At 27.0% G+C, this 20,447-nt stretch overlaps 1 protein-coding gene across 5 annotated transcripts in view; it reads left to right on the top strand.

The window, feature by feature from the left end:
- The window catches only part of LOC122501114 (LARGE xylosyl- and glucuronyltransferase 2-like), a 302,535-nt gene that overhangs the window by 212,563 nt on the left and 69,525 nt on the right, over positions 1-20,447 (top strand). For all 5 annotated transcript variants that reach the window (XR_006301545.1, XM_043610387.1, XM_043610388.1 and 2 more), the window contains one exon: positions 16,264-16,405. Coding sequence is in view for 4 of the 5 variants with exons in the window: in XM_043610387.1 (XP_043466322.1) it covers positions 16,264-16,405 (142 nt within the window). In the remaining variant the exon portion in view is untranslated. The remainder of the gene's footprint in view (positions 1-16,263; positions 16,406-20,447) is intronic.

Raw genomic sequence — 20,447 nt, 5'->3', positions numbered from 1 at the left:
CTCCAGAAGAAGGGTTACGGGTTTTAGTGGGTCGGGCTGGCAGTAGGTCGCCAGTTTATTAAATTTACATTTTTTTTTCTTTTGGGAATTAAATTTTTCAATTGCTGCTACAAAATGTTGATTAAAGTTACTTTTTTCAACAATATTATAAACAAATGGAGGAAGTATTCAAAAATAGTTAATTCTGCTTGAAACTTGTTACTCGGGGGTTTTTGGAGTCGTTAATGACGAATATGACCTTATTTTTAAAAAATTAAAAATGGACGATACAATATGGCGGACGATAAATTTAAAAAATGATTGTATACTCTTGAAACTAGTCACTCCACAGTAGGCGCCATTCAAAAGATGGACTCTTGATACATAAGAAATGTGTATTCTTGAGATAGAGCTGTCCTTGAAGATAAATATGAAGCATATATACCCGGTAAAAAGGCTTGCATTAAAAAGTATTGAAAAAATTGAATTCCTTTTAATTCCTTTTTTGTCCTGAGTTTCGAATTCCCAATAAAAGTATACAAATAAAAGATTTTTAATTCCCTTTAATATCGTCACATAAACGTTGACCAAGGGGACCAAGGTATAAGAAAGGAATTAAAAAGCACATAATTTTAGGTTAGGTGTAGAAAGGTAATCAATTTTAAATATAGGTATTTATGGAAAATGTGATGCTCAGGAAGTCAATTTTTTATGAGTAAGTGAAATAAAGGAAAGTAATAATTAAAACTAAATAAAGTTTTAATAAAAGTTTTACATTATACGTGATTTACATAAAAATCACACAGCACCAAAAATTTCTTGAAACTTGACAGGAAATCGCTCAGTTTATATTAGCAGACGAAAATTTAATAATTGGGCGAATATTGCATGCAACATTGATACAAGATTGCCTGAACATGTCAAGTTATTATTCACAGTAAAATTTTTTCTCAAGTTTGATATTCAATATTTCCTTATTATACGGACATTTAAATAACCTCACATTCTCCATGACTTTTACCACGCAATATTTATAACCTCACTGGGCGGTCTAGTTTAGAGAAATTCTCGGTGCTATGTGGGATTTTATTTGCACTTTGGTAATTTGCACCCGATTATATGCACGTGGACAGTCGCAGTTGACGCCATTTATCACCAGTTACAAAGTCAAGCACTTCACATTTACTTCACTTTCACTCCACATTCACTTTACATTCACTTCACTTCACTTTCACTTCACATTCACTTCACTTTCATTTCACATTCACTTCACATTCACTTTCAATGTGAAGTGAATGTGAAGTGAATGCGAAGTGAATGTGAAGTGAATGTGAAGTGAATGTGAAATGAATGTGAATTGAATGTGAAGTGAAAGTGAAGTGAATGTGAAGTGAAAGTGAAGTGAAAGTGAAGTGAAAGTGAAGTGAAAGTGAAGTGAAAGTGAAGTGAAAGTGAATGTGAAGTGAATGTGAAGTAAATGTGAAGTGAATGTGAAGTGAAAGTGAAGTGAATGTGAAGTGAATGTGGAGTGAAAGTGAAGTGAAAGTGAAGTGAATGCGAAGTGAATGTGGAGTGAAAGTGAAGTGAATGTGAAGTGAAAGTGAAGTGAAAGTGAAGTGAAAGTGAAGTGAATGTGAAGTGAATGTGGAGTGAAAGTGAAGTGAAAGTGAAGTGAATGCGAAGTGAATGTGGAGTGAAAGTGAAGTGAATGTGAAGTGAATGTGAAGTGAAAGTGAAGTGAAAGTGAAGTGAATGTGAAGTGAAATTACAGAATAGCACCCCAGAGCCATTTTCTTTTCTTTTTTCATTCTTTTCTCAAGTAACTTGGATTTTGATTGGTCAATTTTTGTTTTGTCACCAGCAATTTATTCCACTTTAAGTGATTTAAAAGTATTCATTCTAATATTGTAAACTTTGGGCATTGAAAAGGATTCATTTTATAGTAGAATTTGACTTAATAGAAGTATTAAATTTAGCGGACAAAAAAAGAATTCAGAAGTATTTAAAATTTTCGTCTTTTTATTGATGATGAAATAATTTTTAATACCTTTTTATTCAAGCCTTCTTACCGGGTAGTCAATATAATACTAGTAGCCTTAAGCGAGTGTTCTGTAGAAGCTTTTATAAGGGGCGTACTAGATACCATTTCAAGCATTATCTAAGCAAGAAATTCTGAAACCATTGAGGATGCTGCAAATATTGCATTATAATATGAAGCAACCCGGTAAGAAGAGGTTGATTAAAATAGATTAAAATGTATACAAATATCGCTAAATTCTGAATCATTTCAATGCCAAACTTATGTCATTTTTGAACTTCCATGTTTTAATTCCTTTAAAGATAATTCATCTGCACACATTTATATTCTATTTAATTCGTTATAAATTTTACTTCTTATTGGGTAATTAGAATTAAAAACAATTTTATTCTGTTTAATACCATAAAATTTGTAATCATTAGAATTCCATTTATAACTTAAATATTGCTGACTCTTTAATTCATTTTAATGAAAAGGTAATAAAATGCATTAAAATGACTGCATATATGGTCAAAATTCAATATGCTTTCCCTGCCGGAAGAATGGACTGAAAAAGTACTGAAATTGAAGGGCTACATAAAATAAGGGGACGAACGCATGGTTGAAAGGGATAATATCAGTCAGGTAGCAGCGAGCGGCTCAAGGCTTGTCACTGCTACCGACTGGTAGTATCCCTTCCAAGCCTCGCGTTCGTCCCCTTATTTTATGTAGCCCTTCAATTGTACTGGCCTCCAGTACAATTTCAGTCCGTTTTTTTTAATGTTTCGGTAGACATTTTTAAAGTCCTTGAACAAAAGTTTCAAATGTAGGTTATGTCAACAAACCATTGTTAACAGTCTGGAAGTGAAAATAAAAAAGGTTAACAAAATTTTCAACGAAATTCCCGTTAAATTTTAAACTTATATTGCAACCCCTGCTTTAACAATAGACCCGAAAGCCTATTGTTGTATGGGATTATAATTTTATGGCTAAAAAAGTTTACAATTTAAATAATTAAACTTTCAAAACAAAAAAATTTGAATCTGTGATGTTTTACGATTACAAATATCTAAAATTCATTATAAAAAATGTTTAATTAAAAAAGTTATAAACTATCTCGCAAACTCTAATTGTTACGTAAAAACGGATATTATTTTTGAATTCAGATTAACATTAATATTTAGCATACATAATAATTACTTGTAAAGAATCTGAGTTCATGAAAAACAAATATAATGTTGAAATATAAATAAAAATTATTTTTAACATTATCAAAGAAATATTCGTCCTTCAACTTAATGACGGTCAAGCCATAAACATCACCGATAGCGACCCTTTTGCAAGTAATTTTTTCCAGTACAATTGAGGAGCCGGGAAGAAGAACTCGCCGAGCGCGCCAACGTATTCTCTTATATCAGTCGGGGAGCAGTGAGCGCCTCTGGGCCTGTCACTGCTACCCGACTGATATTAACGCATGCGTTGGAGCGCTCGGTGAGTTCTTCTTCCCGGCTCCTCACTTTCAGTGCTGAAACGCAGCAAATTTTCACTGAAATAGCACTCAGCTCTCAGTACTAATTCCCCAGTACAATTTCAGTCCATTCTTCCGACAGGGGTGTTACAAAATTACAAATATAACTAAATGTTTACTTACTTATTTCATTAGCCAGTGGTCTGCTGATAGTGTCAATCTAAGACACCGAAACTTCACCGAAAAAACGTTAATCTAAATTTAAGAATGTCTTCTTGGCTTCTATTTATAGTACTTTATGATACGAGTTCGAGAAAGCGGAGTTTATAGAAGGGCAATAACGTCGCTCTTCTATAAACTCCGCTTTCGAGAACAAGTGTCATATACTACTTTATATAATAATAAATGGATAAAAAGTCAAAGAAATTGCACGTATATACAATGAAGGACACAAACAATTGCACTGTTATACTATCAAATCCTCATAAATGTCTGGTCGCGCGGGGGGGTTCGGGGGGTCACCCCCCGACCGAATCCAGGGGCGGAGCCCCGGCCAGGGGGTTCGGGGGCGGAGCCCCCCGACTACAAAATACTAACTCAAAATAATAATAATTTATGACATTTCAAAGAACGGCATTTTCTAATACATCAAGAGACCGGACGCGTCGTGGGGCAAAGCCCCCCGAAACCTAGTCGCGTACTTAGACGTATCAATAAAAAGTATGATAAAAGAATAAAAACAGAATTTTTCACGCGAGCGATTTCATCAAGAAGGTTAGAAACTCTCAGAAAATGGCGCGAGTCGTGTAGACTTTTTTACCGACATGCATTCTAATTTGACTTTCTTCTTACAGGTGGCGCATTTTTAGATGTGCTTCCGCCGCTTTAAATAGCAAGCATAGCAAGTCACTACAACGTTTCTGATTGGCTGTTAAATTAAAACTGTTAAATAAAAGTGTGAAATAAAGTAAAAAGTGTGAAATAAAGAGACTAGGAACAATATACGCATGCGCGGAAATATTTATATGATCGTTCGCTATAAAACGCCCTTTCTCGCACATTTTCCTTGTACCAGAAGTGGGACTTTTTATGCATGTCCTTTCTAAAAAAAGACATGGGCTAAAAGAATCGAATGCACTCGAAAGTGTAAATCGAAAAGTATTGAAAAGAATAAGCATCGGTAATATGAATAGAAGGGCGAACTCATGTTTCCAAATGAAATTGTAGTGCCTTAAAAATTCACATATACTTAAGAGATGGAGCTACAGTCATTGAAGCAGCCGGCCTGAGTTAGGCGGAAGATTTAAATTCAAATTAAATGATATTTTTTTATGATTATTAATTTAATTATTAGGTGGAAGATCAAATAATTTAATTAATAATAATAATAATAATTAGGTAATATTATATACTGATGTGCTAAATAAATTAATCTTTTTATGTATAAGATACGGTCCCATAAAAGCTAAATTCAAAAATGCAAAATATGTAAAATAAATAGTGCTTTATGTTTATTTTAATAAATTAATCGAGTGTGAAAAAATTAGGGATTGTAGAATCGCCTTAAATGATAACAGAGCAAAATTAAATAAATTAAATTCATTTAAAATATATGTGTGTAGTCTGTATGGTTATTAGTAATTGTTTAATAATTTTAAAAAATATATTAAATAATTTATTTAACTTAAAATTATGTAAATGTATAATATATTTACATGATTATAACTGGATTTTTAAATGTATAAATAAATTTCATAACTCAAAATAAATTTATTGTACATGTAAAAATTCTTTTAAACTTATTAAGTATTATTCTCTTCAGTTTAATTTTAAAAAATTAAAGAAAATTAAGAAAAGAATCGTACAGAAGCAACGGAGACGGCCGAAGGCCGTCGGAGGCGCTAGTATTATTATATAAAGTATATGTGATCTGGTCTATGAAAAGGGACCTTACGTGTCAAAAAATCATTTTTTACTTTTTTGTTGATTCAGATAGGTATTGAAACGCTCTTCAAGATGGTGAAAACCAAAAAGTCATAAGTTGATTACAAGTTTTTAAAAAAAAATTTTAAAGTTAAAAGACACAAGAGTAAAAATACGAAAAAACTGATTTTTTGTTATTATACAAATTAAAATAACGAAGACGATAATTTTTTATTATTTAGAAAAGTTGACAGCTTCTTTGACAACTGTCAACAGTTGAAATTCAAATTTGATATCATATTCGTAATCAGCGACCTCAAAAACCTTATTACTGTCTTTTTTACAAAAAACGATCACTTTTTAGAGAAGTTGACAGCTGTCAACTGTCAAATTGTCAATTTAACATCATATTCGTAATCAGCGGCCTCGAAAACCCTTACAAACATGTGTCACTTATTTATACTTATTGTAGCTATTTCGAAAACTTAGATTATTTTTTCTACACGGAAAAAAAATTTCCTGTGAAAATTACAAGATTTCCTGTGCCATCTATGAACGGCGGTTGTAGTATTCACAAACGGCTGAGTTTGGGAAATACACAAACCAGAATGAGTCTTGTCACAAACTTCAGTTTATGATTCAACAGCTTAAACAGTCACGCAGCAGACAACAAGCAGACGTTCACTTGAATTTTCTTGCGCATGCGTGGAATTCTTGGTGTTATAACAGATTGGTTTGTGGTACACACAAACCAGCTTGTTGGAAACACAAAACTCGCCTGCATAAAGCACAACTTAACCTATTTGTATATTTTACGAAAAAGTTTGTGTTTTCTATAAGAAATTTTTTTCCGTGTATGTTTGGGAAGTTTGTTATTAATTTATATCAACAATTTTAAAAAAAAATTCATTACTTGTATGTTTTTTATTTTGACACTGTGATCCACGGTGAAGAAAATAAGCCTAACTTGATTAAAAAATATTAATATTTAAAAAAGTTACAAGGGTTTTTCTAAGTTAAACCTTAACTGCTGTTTTCTCAAAAACTTGTTTTCGCACGTAAGGTCTCTTTTCACTGTCCAGGTCACACATTGTATACTTAAATTAAGTATTTTACTATTCTTAAAATGAGAATATATTCTTATTTTAAGAAAATATATTTTAGTATATATTTTTCTTTATATTTTACCCACATAGCACCATATTTTGCAGGAAGCTAACGGGAAACTAACCATGTTAGCTATTCTATAGTTAACATGGTTAGCTTCCCGTTAGCTTCCCTGGGCCTATAAATGTCCTACGCTTTTTAGTTTTCCGTGTTAGCTTGCAGAAAGTTATCTAAGAAACTTTTCTGAAAACAAGTAGAAAAAATTTGTGAAATATTAAATTGTTAGTTTTAGATAATTTTGCTTGGTTATCTTCTTTAAAACTATCTCTGGTAAGTATCTGTAAACATTAGAAGGTAGTTTCTAGTAAGCGTCATTAGGTAAGTAATATAATATAAATTGATATTATACAAATAATCATTTACGGAATTTCCGTAATTATCTATTTAATATGCACTTAAACTTATTTAATATTTCAGTTTATTTATAACTAGAAAAAAAGTATTTATAAATTTAATAAAAATAAAATAAAAAATATTTCTCTCTATAATTTATTTATTGCCGCGAACTGATACTTATTTATTCCTCAATATCAATATTATTGCAGAATAATTTTGAAAATAAATTTAGAGGGACTGGGGATAGAACCCGGGTTCGCAACGCAGAAAGAAACAACCTAACCAACTAACCTAATCAACCATGTGTAGGGAAGAATATTTCGGGTCCTTTTAAGCTTCAAGTGATCTCATTGGTTGGCGTCACTAATGGCGGGATAATTTAAAAAAGGATTCACAAAGATATTTGAATTTTCTCATTACAATAAATAATTTAATTTCTAATATTATTTATTAATTAAATCTTCAAAAAATAAGAATAAATAAATTATTAAAAATGAAAATATTAAATTAGAAAGTTAATAGATAAGCATTAAACTAAACTTTATTTTTCCTTACTTAATTTGACTTCACATCTATTCGCAATTTGAAGTTAGTTGTTTCTGTTTGCATTTTGTTTTCTAGTTTTTTTTTATAATTAATTTCTTACTTAATTTTATAATTTTTAACCTGAAATAATTCAATTTTTACAAAAAAATGAATCCAAAATTTTCAAAATAATTCAATTTTTTGCGAAAAATTAAAATAAAATCTTTTAAAAAAGTTTATTCTTACGCAAAATTTTATTAGAATAATATTTAAAATATTTAAATTCTTATAAAGAGTTTTATCAAAATTTCTAATAATAATTTAATTCTTTTGTGAAATGTTATTAATTTATTATGAAACTAATTGAATTTCTGAGAAGAATTTTATTAAAATCTTTGAAAATCCTAATTAAATTCATTTGAATTTTTTTTTCAAATAATGGAGTTTCTTTAATAATTTTAATCGAAGATTTTGAAAGTAATTGAAATTAATGAACATTTTTATTTTGTTATTTGCATAATAATAGTAAATCGATCCGTGCATAACATTTGCTGGTTTATTGATAAATTTTGCACAATAAAATTTGTAAATACGTGAAGAATATTAAAATTTGAAAAAAGAATAGCAATTTTTATTAATGAATTATTTAATAATAGAAATAATTTATTGTTTAAATTATATTTATTTTATTATTTTTTTATATTATTTTTATTTTATTTATTCATTTGAAATGTTGTTATTAAAAGAATCAATTTTAAAAAAAATATAATTTAAACAATAAATTATTTCTATTACAGGATTGCCATAGAGGTCAGGGAAATAAGGGAAAAGTCAGGGATTTTTATTAAAGTACTGGAAAAAATTAAATTTTGGAGAAGTTACAAACGATTGCAGAAATTCAATTATTTTCAAAAGTAATAAAATTCTTCGCAGAAATTCAATTATATTCAAAAATTAAAAAAAATTCTCTTCAAAATTCAATTATCTTTAAAAATAATAAAATTCTTCTCTGAATTTCAAGTATTTTTAAAAATTGTAATAAAATTAAATGATTTTCAATATCTAATATTTTAATAAAATTTTTCAAAAGAAGTCAAATATTTATAAAAAAATAATCATAAAATTCTAAGCAAACATTAAATTATTTTCATAAATAATAAAAATTTCACAGGAGTTTAACTATTTACAAATTTTTTATAAATTTCTTTGCAATAATTCAGTTATTTTCATAAATAATAACATTTTTTCAAAAAAAATTAATTATTTTCATGAATAGTAAAACTTATCATAGATTTCAATTTTTTAATACAATTTTAATTGAATTTCTCGAAAAAATTAATTATTCTTGAAAATTTTATTAAAATTCCTCGAAAAAATTCAATTTTGTTGATGAAATTCTTTATGATAATTCAATTTCGAGAAACATTCATTTATTCAATAAATTATTTTTTTTGTATTTAAATAATTGAATTCTCGTAGAATTTTTCAATAAAAATTGATTTCAAAATGAATATCAGTTAAAATTTTAGATATAATTGAATATTAAAAGCATTATGGCATAAATTTTTAAAAATAATTTATAATTGAATTCTTTTGAAGAATTTTAATCAAATTTTTGAAAATAATTACATTTTTCGAAGAATTTACTTAAAATTGTATAAAAAGTAATTGAAATCTTGTGAAGAATTTTATTTATTTAATGAAAGTAATTGAATTCTTGCAATGAATTATTTCAAATTTTTGTTTAAATAATTGAAATAATGTAAAGAATCTTATTATTTATGAAAATAATTCAATTCCTGCAACGAAGTTTATTACATTTTTTGTCAATAATTAAATTCTTTTGAGAACTTTTTTTAAAATAGTAAATTTTGAAATCTTTGAATTTCAGCGAAGAATTCTATTATTTGTGAAATGTAATTTAATTCATACAAAAAATTTTTGTTGATAATTTCATTTTTCGAGAAATTTATTTAAAATTGTATTAAAAATAATTAAAACCCTGTGAAGAATTTTATTAATTATTTATGAAAGTAATTGAAATGTTACAATGAATTTTTTCAAATTTTTTTTAAATAATTAAAATAATGTAAAGAATCTTATTATTTATGAAAATAACTGAATTCCTGCAATGAATTTTATTACATTTTTAGGGTTCCGTACACCTACGGTGTATCGGCGGAACCCTATTGGTGAGACTCTGTTGTCCGTAGCCAAATCGTGTCCCCCCCCCCCCTAGCGGCTAAACTATTTGACCTAAAGAGCTCAAATTTGGTCCAGATATGTATTTTCACTCGTAGATTACAGGAAAAATATAGCGAATGTGATTGGACGTGATGGGCATAGCGTTGTCAAGGAAATAACAAGATTTTTGGCCAAAAATGCATAAAAAGTGACCATCCCCCCCCTTAACTTCTAAACTATTCGACATGGAGAGCTGAAATTTTGCATGCTGGTGTATTTTTACTCGAATATTACAGGAAAAATATAGAGAACTTGATATGTAATGATGCCCATAGCGTTGTCAAGGAAAAACTAAAAAATTTAAAAAAAAAAATTTGTTTTCTCTAACTTTTACATTATTTGACCTAATGAGCTGGAAATTGGTATCCTGGTGTATTATTACAGTCTGACGACAAAAAATTTATTTAAGAAACTTTTTAAAAAAAAATTTTTTTTTTAATTTTTTTTTTCAAAAAAAAAATTTTTTTTAATTTTTTTTAGTTTAAACACGTGGCATTAAATATTTTAAGGAAGAGTGAAATTTTAAAAGAATAAATGAGAGATTGTTTTCTGACTTTAACTTCTTAACTAAAAATAAAAAAAAATTGGACAAGTGCGAGTTGTACTCGCACTGCAATGGCGGGTTCCGTACACAAATATTAAAACAATACTTGCAACATTTATCGGTAATTGGTAGAATTAAAATAAACAATTAAAAAAATATATTAAAATCATTTGATAAAAAAGAATAACTAAAAAAATTAAATTATTGTATATATCTAATATTGTAAACAATAATAAGAGCAGAGGAACTATAATTTTGAAAATTTTGTTCCTCTGCTTATTATTGTTTACAATATTAGATATACAATACTTTAATTTTTTTTAGTTATTTCTTCTTATCAAATGATTTTAATATATTTTTTTAATTGTTTATTTTAATTCTACTAATTACCGATAAATGTTGCAAGTATTGTTTTAATATTTGTGTACGGAATCCGCCATTGCAGTGCGAGTACAACTCGCACTTGTCCAATTTTTTTTTTAATAATTGAATTCTTTTGAGAACTTTTATTAAAATAGTAGATTTTGAAAATATTTGAATTTCAACGAAGAATTTCATTATATTCGTGAAATGTAATTAAATTCTTGCAAAAGAAGTTAAGAAAATAATCTCATTTTTCTAGGAATTTATTTTAAATTGTATTATAAAGAATTGAAATCCTCAGAAAAATTTAATAATTTATGGAAATAATGGAATTCTTATTACAACGAATTTTATTTAAATTAAATTCTTTTAAAAACTTTTATTAAAATAGTAAATTTAAAAAATTTTTGAATTTAAGCGAAGAATTTTATTATTTGTAAAATGTAATTTAATTCTTGCAAAAAATTTTTGAAGATAGTTTCATTTTTCGAGAAATTTATTTAAAAATAATTGAAATCCTGTGAAGAATTTTATTATTTATGAAAATATTTGAATTTTTGCAACGAATTTTATTATAATGTTTGTAAATAATTTAACTTTTTCGAAATATTTTATGGAAATTTAAATTTTAATAAAACACGAAGATATCAATTACTCCGAGTCAAAGACTCAAAGTGATTGATATCTTTATGTTTTATAATAATATTCTTATAAGTTGTTGAATTTTAAAAATGTTTGAATTTGAATGTTTTGAAGAATATTAATTTCTATGGGAAAATAATAATTGAATGTTTCTTTAAAAATTTAGTTATTGATGTTTGCGAATAATTTTACAATTTAAGAAATTCGTAAGTAAATGTAATAGAATTTTTTTTTTATCTAATAATTTTTTAAGCATGAATCAGAATATTCTTTAGAGTCAGGGATAAACAAAATTAATTTTTTGTTGCATCCCTGTAATATTAAATAATTCATTAATAAAAATTGCTATTCTTTTTTCAAATTTTAATATTCTTCACGTATTTACAAATTTTATTGTGCAAAATTTATCAATAAACCAGCAAATGTTATGCACGGAACGATTTACTATTATTATGCAAATAACAAAATAAAAATGTTCATTAATTTCAATTACTTTCAAAATCTTCGATTAAAATTATTAAAGAAACTCCATTATTTGAAAAAAAAATTCAAATGAATTTAATTAGGATTTTCAAAGATTTTAATAAAATTCTTCTCAGAAATTCAATTAGTTTCATAATAAATTAATAACATTTCACAAAAGAATTAAATTATTATTAGAAATTTTGATAAAACTCTTTATAAGAATTTAAATATTTTAAATATTATTCTAATAAAATTTTGCGTAAGAATAAACTTTTTTAAAAGATTTTATTTTAATTTTTCGCAAAAAATTTAATTATTTTGAAAATTTTGGATTCATTTTTTTGTAAAAATTAAATTATTTCAGGTTAAAAATTATAAAATTAAGTAAGAAATTAATTATAAAAAAAAACTAGAAAACAAAATGCAAACAGAAACAACTAACTTCAAATTGCGAATAGATGTGAAGTCAAATTAAGTAAGGAACATGGTTGATTAGGTTAGTTGGTTAGGTTGTTTCTTTCTGCGTTGCGAACCCGGGTTCTATCCCCAGTCCCTCTAAATTTATTTTCAAAATTATTCTGCAATAATATTGATATTGAGGAATAAATAAGTATCAGTTCGCGGCAATAAATAAATTATAGAGAGAAATATTTTTTATTTTATTTTTATTAAATTTATAAATACTTTTTTTCTAGTTATAAATAAACTGAAATATTAAATAAGTTTAAGTGCATATTAAATAGATAATTACGGAAATTCCGTAAATGATTATTTGTATAATATCAATTTATATTATATTACTTACCTAATGACGCTTACTAGAAACTACCTTCTAATGTTTACAGATACTTACCAGAGATAGTTTTAAAGAAGATAACCAAGCAAAATTATCTAAAACTAACAATTTAATATTTCACAAATTTTTTCTACTTGTTTTCAGAAAAGTTTCTTAGATAACTTTCTGCAAGCTAACACGGAAAACTAAAAAGCGTAGGACATTTATAGGCCCAGGGAAGCTAACGGGAAGCTAACCATGTTAACTATAGAAGCTACCCAGTAAAAAAAATTCGATACACGGACCGCGGAGTTCGTATACGAGCTCGGTAGCTCGTACGAGAAATCTCTCATACGAGCCTTTTCCGTAATGAGAAGTGTATAGATGCTTGTATACGAGGTGACTTTTAAAGCATTTCTATTAATGTAACACTATTTTAAAGTAAATATAGATAATAGAAATGAATTTTCTCTTTTAAAACAAAGCTAAATTCATAAGGGAAATGAAGTTTTAAGAAAAAAAGGATAATTTTGTTCAAAAAATTTATTCACACTGAAAAAGGTTAGAATTTGATAATTCCTTGTTACTCTAACTTACCGACATTAGATATTTCTCAGATGCAGTAAGCACGATTTTGTATTAGCGGTAGAATAAATAAGTTTTTCTTCATTACTAATTAATAATATATTATTATTTATTTATTATATAAATGTTCTTATATAAAATAATTAAATTTAATATACAAAATCATGCTTACTGCATCCGAGAAATATCTAATGTCGGTAAGTAAGAGAAACAAGGAATTATCAAATTCTAACCTTTTTTCAGTGTGAATAAATTTTTTGAACAAAATTATCCTTTTTTTCTTAAATTTCATTTCTCTTAGGAATTTATGTTTGTTTTAGATGAGAAAATTCATTTCTATTATCTACATTTACTTTAAAATAGTGTTACATTAATAAAAATGCTTTAAAAGTCACCTCGTTTACAAGCATCTATACACTTTTCATTACGGAAAAGGCTCGTATGAGAGATTTCTCAAAATTCTCATACGAGCTACCGAGCTCGTATACGAACTCCGCGGTCCGTGTATCGAATCTTTTTTACTGGGTAACATGGTTAGTTTCCCGTTAGTTTCCCGCAAAATATGGTGCTATGTGGGTAGTATATATTTTTCTTAAAATAAGAATATATTCTCATTTTAAGAATAGTATAATACTTAATTTAAGTATACAATATACTTAAATAGGAGCCAAGAAGATATTCTTAAATTTAGATTAACGTTTTTTCTGTGTTTGTAAAAATTGTAAAAAGTAAATGTTGCGTCTATAGAACGAGGCCGCGCAAGAAGAGAGAGAAAATGGAGAAAACCTCTTCTTAGTACACCCTGATGCTTTAATGCCGGATGGAAGGCATTAAAGCATCAGGGTGTACAACCGATTTATTGACAGCCGAATTCTAATTATGTTTACTGGACAATAATAATCGACAGTGCACATTACTAATATCTAATAAATTTTTAAGTCGTACTCTCTGATTTTTATGTAGAGCCCTGTTTCTGATATTGATTTTCCAGGTTATATATGGGGCATTCCACGCCCAGTCGGAAATCATTTTGCTTTTGCATCTAAAATTTTTTTAAACATTTTTTTTCTCTTAGTACTCTTTGAAATGAGCTACCTTGATTTTTTTCAAGTTTTTTCATAAAGCGGTTAAAGAGATACAGATTTTTGAAAAATGACGTTTTTTACGTAAATTTTTTTTTTCTTATAACTCGGTCAAAAATTGATCAAATTGAACGCTATTGTAATAAAAATTTTTGTTTTCCCACGTAGTTTTTAAAAAATATATTTTTTAATAATTTTTAAATAATTTACGATAAGATTTAAAAATTTTTAAATAAAATTTTATTTTTAACAATGTATGTATCGATCAATTTTTTAAAAAATTTTTTATAAGAAACTAGCACTAAATTAACAATTTTTAAGCTTTGTCCGATTGTGGGCAAACGATGGGATATATTTATTTTGAAATTTTTAATTTTTATATACACAGTGAAAACGGTAGGCCTAACTTGCCATTTGACCTAATCACAATTTTACACAGAAAGAAGATTTAGTTTGGAGAAACTCAGTCTAAAAACACATTATTTGCTGTGAATAATTTGTGTGATTTTGTCAAATGGCAGGATAGGCATTTGGCCACCGCTGCGTATATAAAAAATAAAAATTTCAAAATAAATAGATCCCATCGTTTTATAATTTTATTTAAAAATTTTTTAAATCTTATCGTAAATTATTTAAACATTTTTTAAAAATATTTTTAATAAAAACTACATGTGGAAACAAAAATTTTCATTATAAGAACGTTCAATTTGATCAATTTTTATTTTTAACTAAGTTATAAGCATTCAAAAAAAATTACGTAAAAAACGTCATTTTTCTAAAATCTGTATCTCCTGAACCGCTTTATGAAAAAATTTGAAAAAAATCAAGGTAGCTCATTTCAAGAAGTACTAAAAGAAAAAAAAATATTTAAAAAAAATTTGAGATGCAAAAGCAAAATTACTTCCGACTTGGCGTGGAAAGTCCCATATATATATATATATATGTATGTATATAATATATATTTTAGCACTGGTTCATATGGGGCCTTATTCCTGAACTGTCATAAGCACAAAAAATTAATTCCACCCCCCCCCTCTAAGGCGTGACGTAGTTTATGAACGGCCCCTAACTCTTACAAAAATGCATTTTTTGAAAAAATATTTAGTGGAAAATTTTGTCTTATTGCTGCCAACATGCAACAAGAATTTCAAATTTTTTTGAGCGGTGGCAGATTTTACATGCTTACTCCGCTAGGCCCATTACTTTCTTTTAAAAGTATTCCTAAAAAAATCGAAGATGTCCAAATTGATCAAAAATAGAAAAATATTTATTAGATATTATTAATTTTTGAATGGAAATTTTATTTTTTATAAATTTAAAAAAAACCATTGTTAAGTACGTAAAAAGAGCTTTCCAAAACCCTATTTGTTTTTTAAATTACTCTATTTTTATAAGAGTTATTCTTATTTGAACGTACACGTGCACAGAAACAGTAATCGTGCACTTGTGACAGTTCAGAAATAACGCTCCATATAGGTGATTCAGAATGCATTTTTTTATAAATTATTTACGAAGAAAGAAGTGAAAATTTTTAAAAAGTTATAGATACTCCTTTAGTTAATTTTTTACCTAGTATGAAATGGACATGTTAGTTTAAACATTTTTTTCATTTGATAATAATAGAATTTGTTCAAATCAATTATGTTTTAAATAATTTTCTATGTGAAAACAATTATTAGTTGTACAATCTTGTTTCTAGTATGGAATATGCTGATATTTCTATTCGTCTAAGCATTGAGATTAAAAATTTTACTGAAAATTAATAAAATCAAATAAATTAATTTTGCAAAAATTCCAGGTACAAACAGTTTTTAATTAAATAGATGATCTCATACGTGCTTCGAATTTGTTTTGATTAGTTTTACGGTGTTTCTTCTCTGTCATTCACTTTTATCTCTCTTCCTTGTTTCTGTTTACTTTTTAATTTCATTGACTGCTATTTTTTTATACTACGTCTTTCGTTGATATCTTCTTCAGCCTGTTTCAAAGTTTCTTAGAATATGTTCGTATCGTGTGCTTCAAATTTTCAGTTTACTTTAAACGTTTCAAAAGATGTCCTAGCATAAAAAATTCCAATATTTTAAGTTAATATTTATTTCTATATTAAAATATTTATCAATATGTATATAATTACATACCTTTTAACAGGTTCACATTTCCTGAAAATAAGGAAAAGTTAATATCAGACTTTAATAAAGGATTATTATACACATTTCGTTACCATGTTTGGTCACAAGGACATGCTGCTACTAATTACTCGTTTTGGAGAAAAGCTTCTGAGCCTTACGAGGTATGTATAACGTTTCGTACGAATATATTATGTTTTGATTGGTAAGTGTAAATTACATTTTACACCAAAGAGGCAATGTCGATGTGGAGTGTAGTCAAAGAGGAATATTGTACATGTATGAGAGGCAGCGAAGGGCTTACATCCAGTAGTGTTTATGTAATAAAAGAATTTACAATTGTTTCTTGTTTTAAAGTAGTAAATAGTTAGGAGAATAAAAAATGTAATTTACGATTGGTGCTCATGCTACTACACTGAGAGAAATGGACCCAGGTTATTAATATAACCCTAAAAAAGTGGTTAATGAAATGGAGTTACTGGACCAACTTAAAATTGTCTCTGTAACATGTTTTCTGGTTACAGTAACCAGGAATTTAGTTATATTAACTAAAATTTCCAAATAAAACAATCCTAGTTATGACAACCATGATCCGTGGTGAAATTTGTCTTCAACGGTACGAACACCTGTTAGCACAACATTAGTGAAAAGTTGTAGGAAAATGAAGCCTGGTTGTAGTAACCAGGCAGTTTGTTAGATTCCAGTAGTCGTCGGGAGCATGCGCAGTACGTCTTTATACTTTCTGCTATAGTTTGACTTTTAATACAACGTAGAATGCACTCGTCAAGTTTTTATTTTAAAGTATTTTATGTTTTTTCATCTTTCTTCTTATTAACAAAACTGTGTAAAGTAAAAGCGTACATATATGTTGTTGATACAAATCTTTTTACTTATTTCAGTAACAGTATTGTTGACAACTAATTAGATTAAGGCGATTAATGATTTCATATAACCTATATATTTTTGACGATTTTTAAAATTATTTTTATGAAAACAAAGGATGGACTACATAATTTATAAATATTATGAAAATAAATTCTAAAATATGAAGATGAAAAAATATATAATTTTAACCTCTTAACTCCTTGACTGTGGATGACGTGTATACACGTCATGAAAAAAACTGAGACGCATGCACTGAAAAACTGTTGGTACAGCAGTTCCGCTATTGACTGTTGTGCAGCGCTACTTAACTTTAAACTCACAGCTCTATCAAAATTAGGCTAGTTGCTCTCCTAAACTTGACTACTAATGGCGTTGGCGAGCGGCTGCTTGACAAAAAGGGCAGCAGCTCTATCAAAAAGGAGAGTTGCTCGTCCAAAAAGGAGATTAACTCGCCCAAAAATAAAGTGAGCTGTGCGTTTCTTTTTAACGCAGCAGTTCACCGCATTGGGCGAACAGCTCTACCAACAGTTTTTCAGTGTAAATCTAGAATTAAAATAACATAACTTTTTACTATCTAAGTTTTTTCCCAGTATCATAATGCAAGTACACTGAAAAAAAAAGTATTGAACCAAGAAAATTTTTCTTGGTTGAAGCAAATCGTGGGATTGAATACGGCCAAGACTATTAAAGTATTGATTCAAGAAAACGATTTTCTTGACATAGGATATTTGGGAGAAGAACAGATATTCTTGATCCAAGAAAATATGGAATTCGACCAAGAAGTTAATCGACTTGTACGAAATATAAAATGTATTAAATGAATAAAATATTTTCTTGTTCTAAGAATATATATAGATAATTGAATTATTTTATTTGATTCATTCAATTTTTTGTAACATTCGTTCAAGTAATTCAAGATTTAAATGAAGAAAACATTTATTTTGTGAGAGAACGCAGATATTCTTGATCCAAGAAAATATGGAATTCGATCAAGAAATTAAGTAGCATGTAAGAAATGCAGAATATATTAATTCGAAATCATTTATGTATCAAATCAAGAAAGTATAATGTTCTCTGTCCAAGAAAATATTTTCTTGATTTGAGAAAATTTATAGATTTCAATCAAAAAAATACTTTCTCAATACAAGTAAATTATTTACTTAAATTACCCCCCCCCCTTACCCCCATCCCATCTTTTCTAATACTTAGGTCAAACATTTTTATTATTTAATTAATTAACATTTATATTTTTTATTTAAATAATTGTTATTTTACATATATATTTACATTTAATTATTACTTAACACAAATACAACAAATATATACCTTGAAAGAAAATTTTCCACGGTTGGAGGAATTGAACTCGGGTTGCACGCACCAGAAGCCGTCACGCTACCACTATGCCATCCTAGCCTCAATGGACAGTTTTCAAAAACTGATATTTAAGTTGCATATACATTTGAAGAAAAATATTTTCTTGGATCAATAACACCGGCATTGTGTTAAATAAAAAAAAGTTTCAAAGCAAATAAATAAAATGATTCGATTCAAGAAACATGAATTCTCCACACAATACTTTATTATTTCGCTTAAGAACATGATATTCTAGATTCAATACTTTTTGGTACTTCGGAAAAGTAAAATATTTGGTTGAAATAATTACATATTGAGTTCTGCCAAATACTAAATTGTTAATTCAAGAATTCTGTTCAATGCTAATATTTACTTGACACAAGAAAATGAATTTCTTTCTTCAAATAAATATGGGATTAATTGAATATAATTTTTAATCAACTTGAAACAAATATTTACTTATATTAACCTTCGTATTTTCTTGAATCAGGATTATATGAGCGTTGAATTAAGTAAAAACTTTTTTAAAGGAAACAAAAGAATGATTTAATTCAAGATCTTACACTTAATTGAATTGAATAAATAAAATATTTCATTCCAGAAAATATAACATTCTCGCAAGAAATTAATGATTTTGAAACATGAGAATATAGAAATGCTTCAAGTAAAAGAAATTCTTAGATTAATTAATATTTCTTTGAAACAAAATAATTTTTAATTGAGTTGAAACAATTATTAACTTGTATTAATCTTCCCATTTTCTTGGCTCAAGACTATGGGTGTTGGATGAAATAAATAGTTGCTTTAAAGGAAATAAAAAAATTATTTGACTCAAGATACCAAATGACTCAAGGTAAATTACTTGACGTGAGAACATGATATTCTTGATTTAATACTTTTTCGAGACTTGGCGCATGTAAAACAGTTCGTTTGAAACAGTAAGATATTTACTTATGTCAAACCCATATTTTCTTATTTCAATAACTTTGATCAATGCTCAAAATTACTTGACACAAGAAAATAAATTTCTTCCAATAAGAAAATATGGGTTTGTTTCAAATAAATCAGGTCAAGAAAATGCATTTACTTGATTCAATGAACTTTTTTTTCAGTGTATCGTATCACAGGTATTCTTGAATTCCTGCAGTATCAATTTTATCATAAAAAATCTCCATTTTTAATATTTTCGAAGTTTTTGCAATTGAAAATTTTTTTATTAATTAAATAAACAAATAATTCTAAATTCCATTATTTTGACGTCAAAAGTTTATCAGAGACCCCAAAAATACTACTGAATTAATCTTGATAGTAATTGGTCTCTCAATTATAATTTTTCAATTTTTTGATATTAAAAACATTTTTATACATACTTCCATCTTATAGTTATAGGACAGTTTTTTTTCAAAGTTATGCTAAAATGTGACTAAATAACATGCAATATTTAATTACAAAAAGTTTAAAAGATATACATTAAAAAATATAAAATTTGGAAATTTTCCATTTTTTTAATTTTTTGAAAAAATTGAATACCTCCCATTCTAACAAATAAGTTTAAAATCTGTAAATTAATTGTTTATATATATTTTACAAAAGTCATAACTGATTAATTTACAGCAATCTGGCAAAATTAAAAAAAAAAATTCGAATTTTTTGGAAAATTCATAATTTTTTTTTCATAAATTAATATTTTTTTTAATTCAATTTATTGTTATATATCCTTAAAATCATTTATATTATTAATAAATTAAAAAATTTATGCCAATCTGCAAAAATAAAAAAAAATTTTTTTTTAATTTTTTGAAAAATTTATAACTTTTGTTCATCTTAATATTTTTTCATCAAATATAGCTAATATTTTAAGTCAGACCAATACCTAAAAGATTGCCAAATTTTACTTCAATCGGTCAAAACGTTTTCAAGTTATACGCGAACAAAATTTTGCGGACATACATACGTACATATATACAT

This window comes from Leptopilina heterotoma, unplaced genomic scaffold, assembly GCF_015476425.1.
Source record: "Leptopilina heterotoma isolate Lh14 unplaced genomic scaffold, ASM1547642v1 Lhet_201, whole genome shotgun sequence".
NCBI classification, from domain to species: Eukaryota; Metazoa; Arthropoda; class Insecta; order Hymenoptera; family Figitidae; genus Leptopilina; species Leptopilina heterotoma.
The sequence above is the reverse complement of the archived record's forward strand: the minus strand, read 5'-3'. Positions and strand labels throughout refer to the sequence as shown.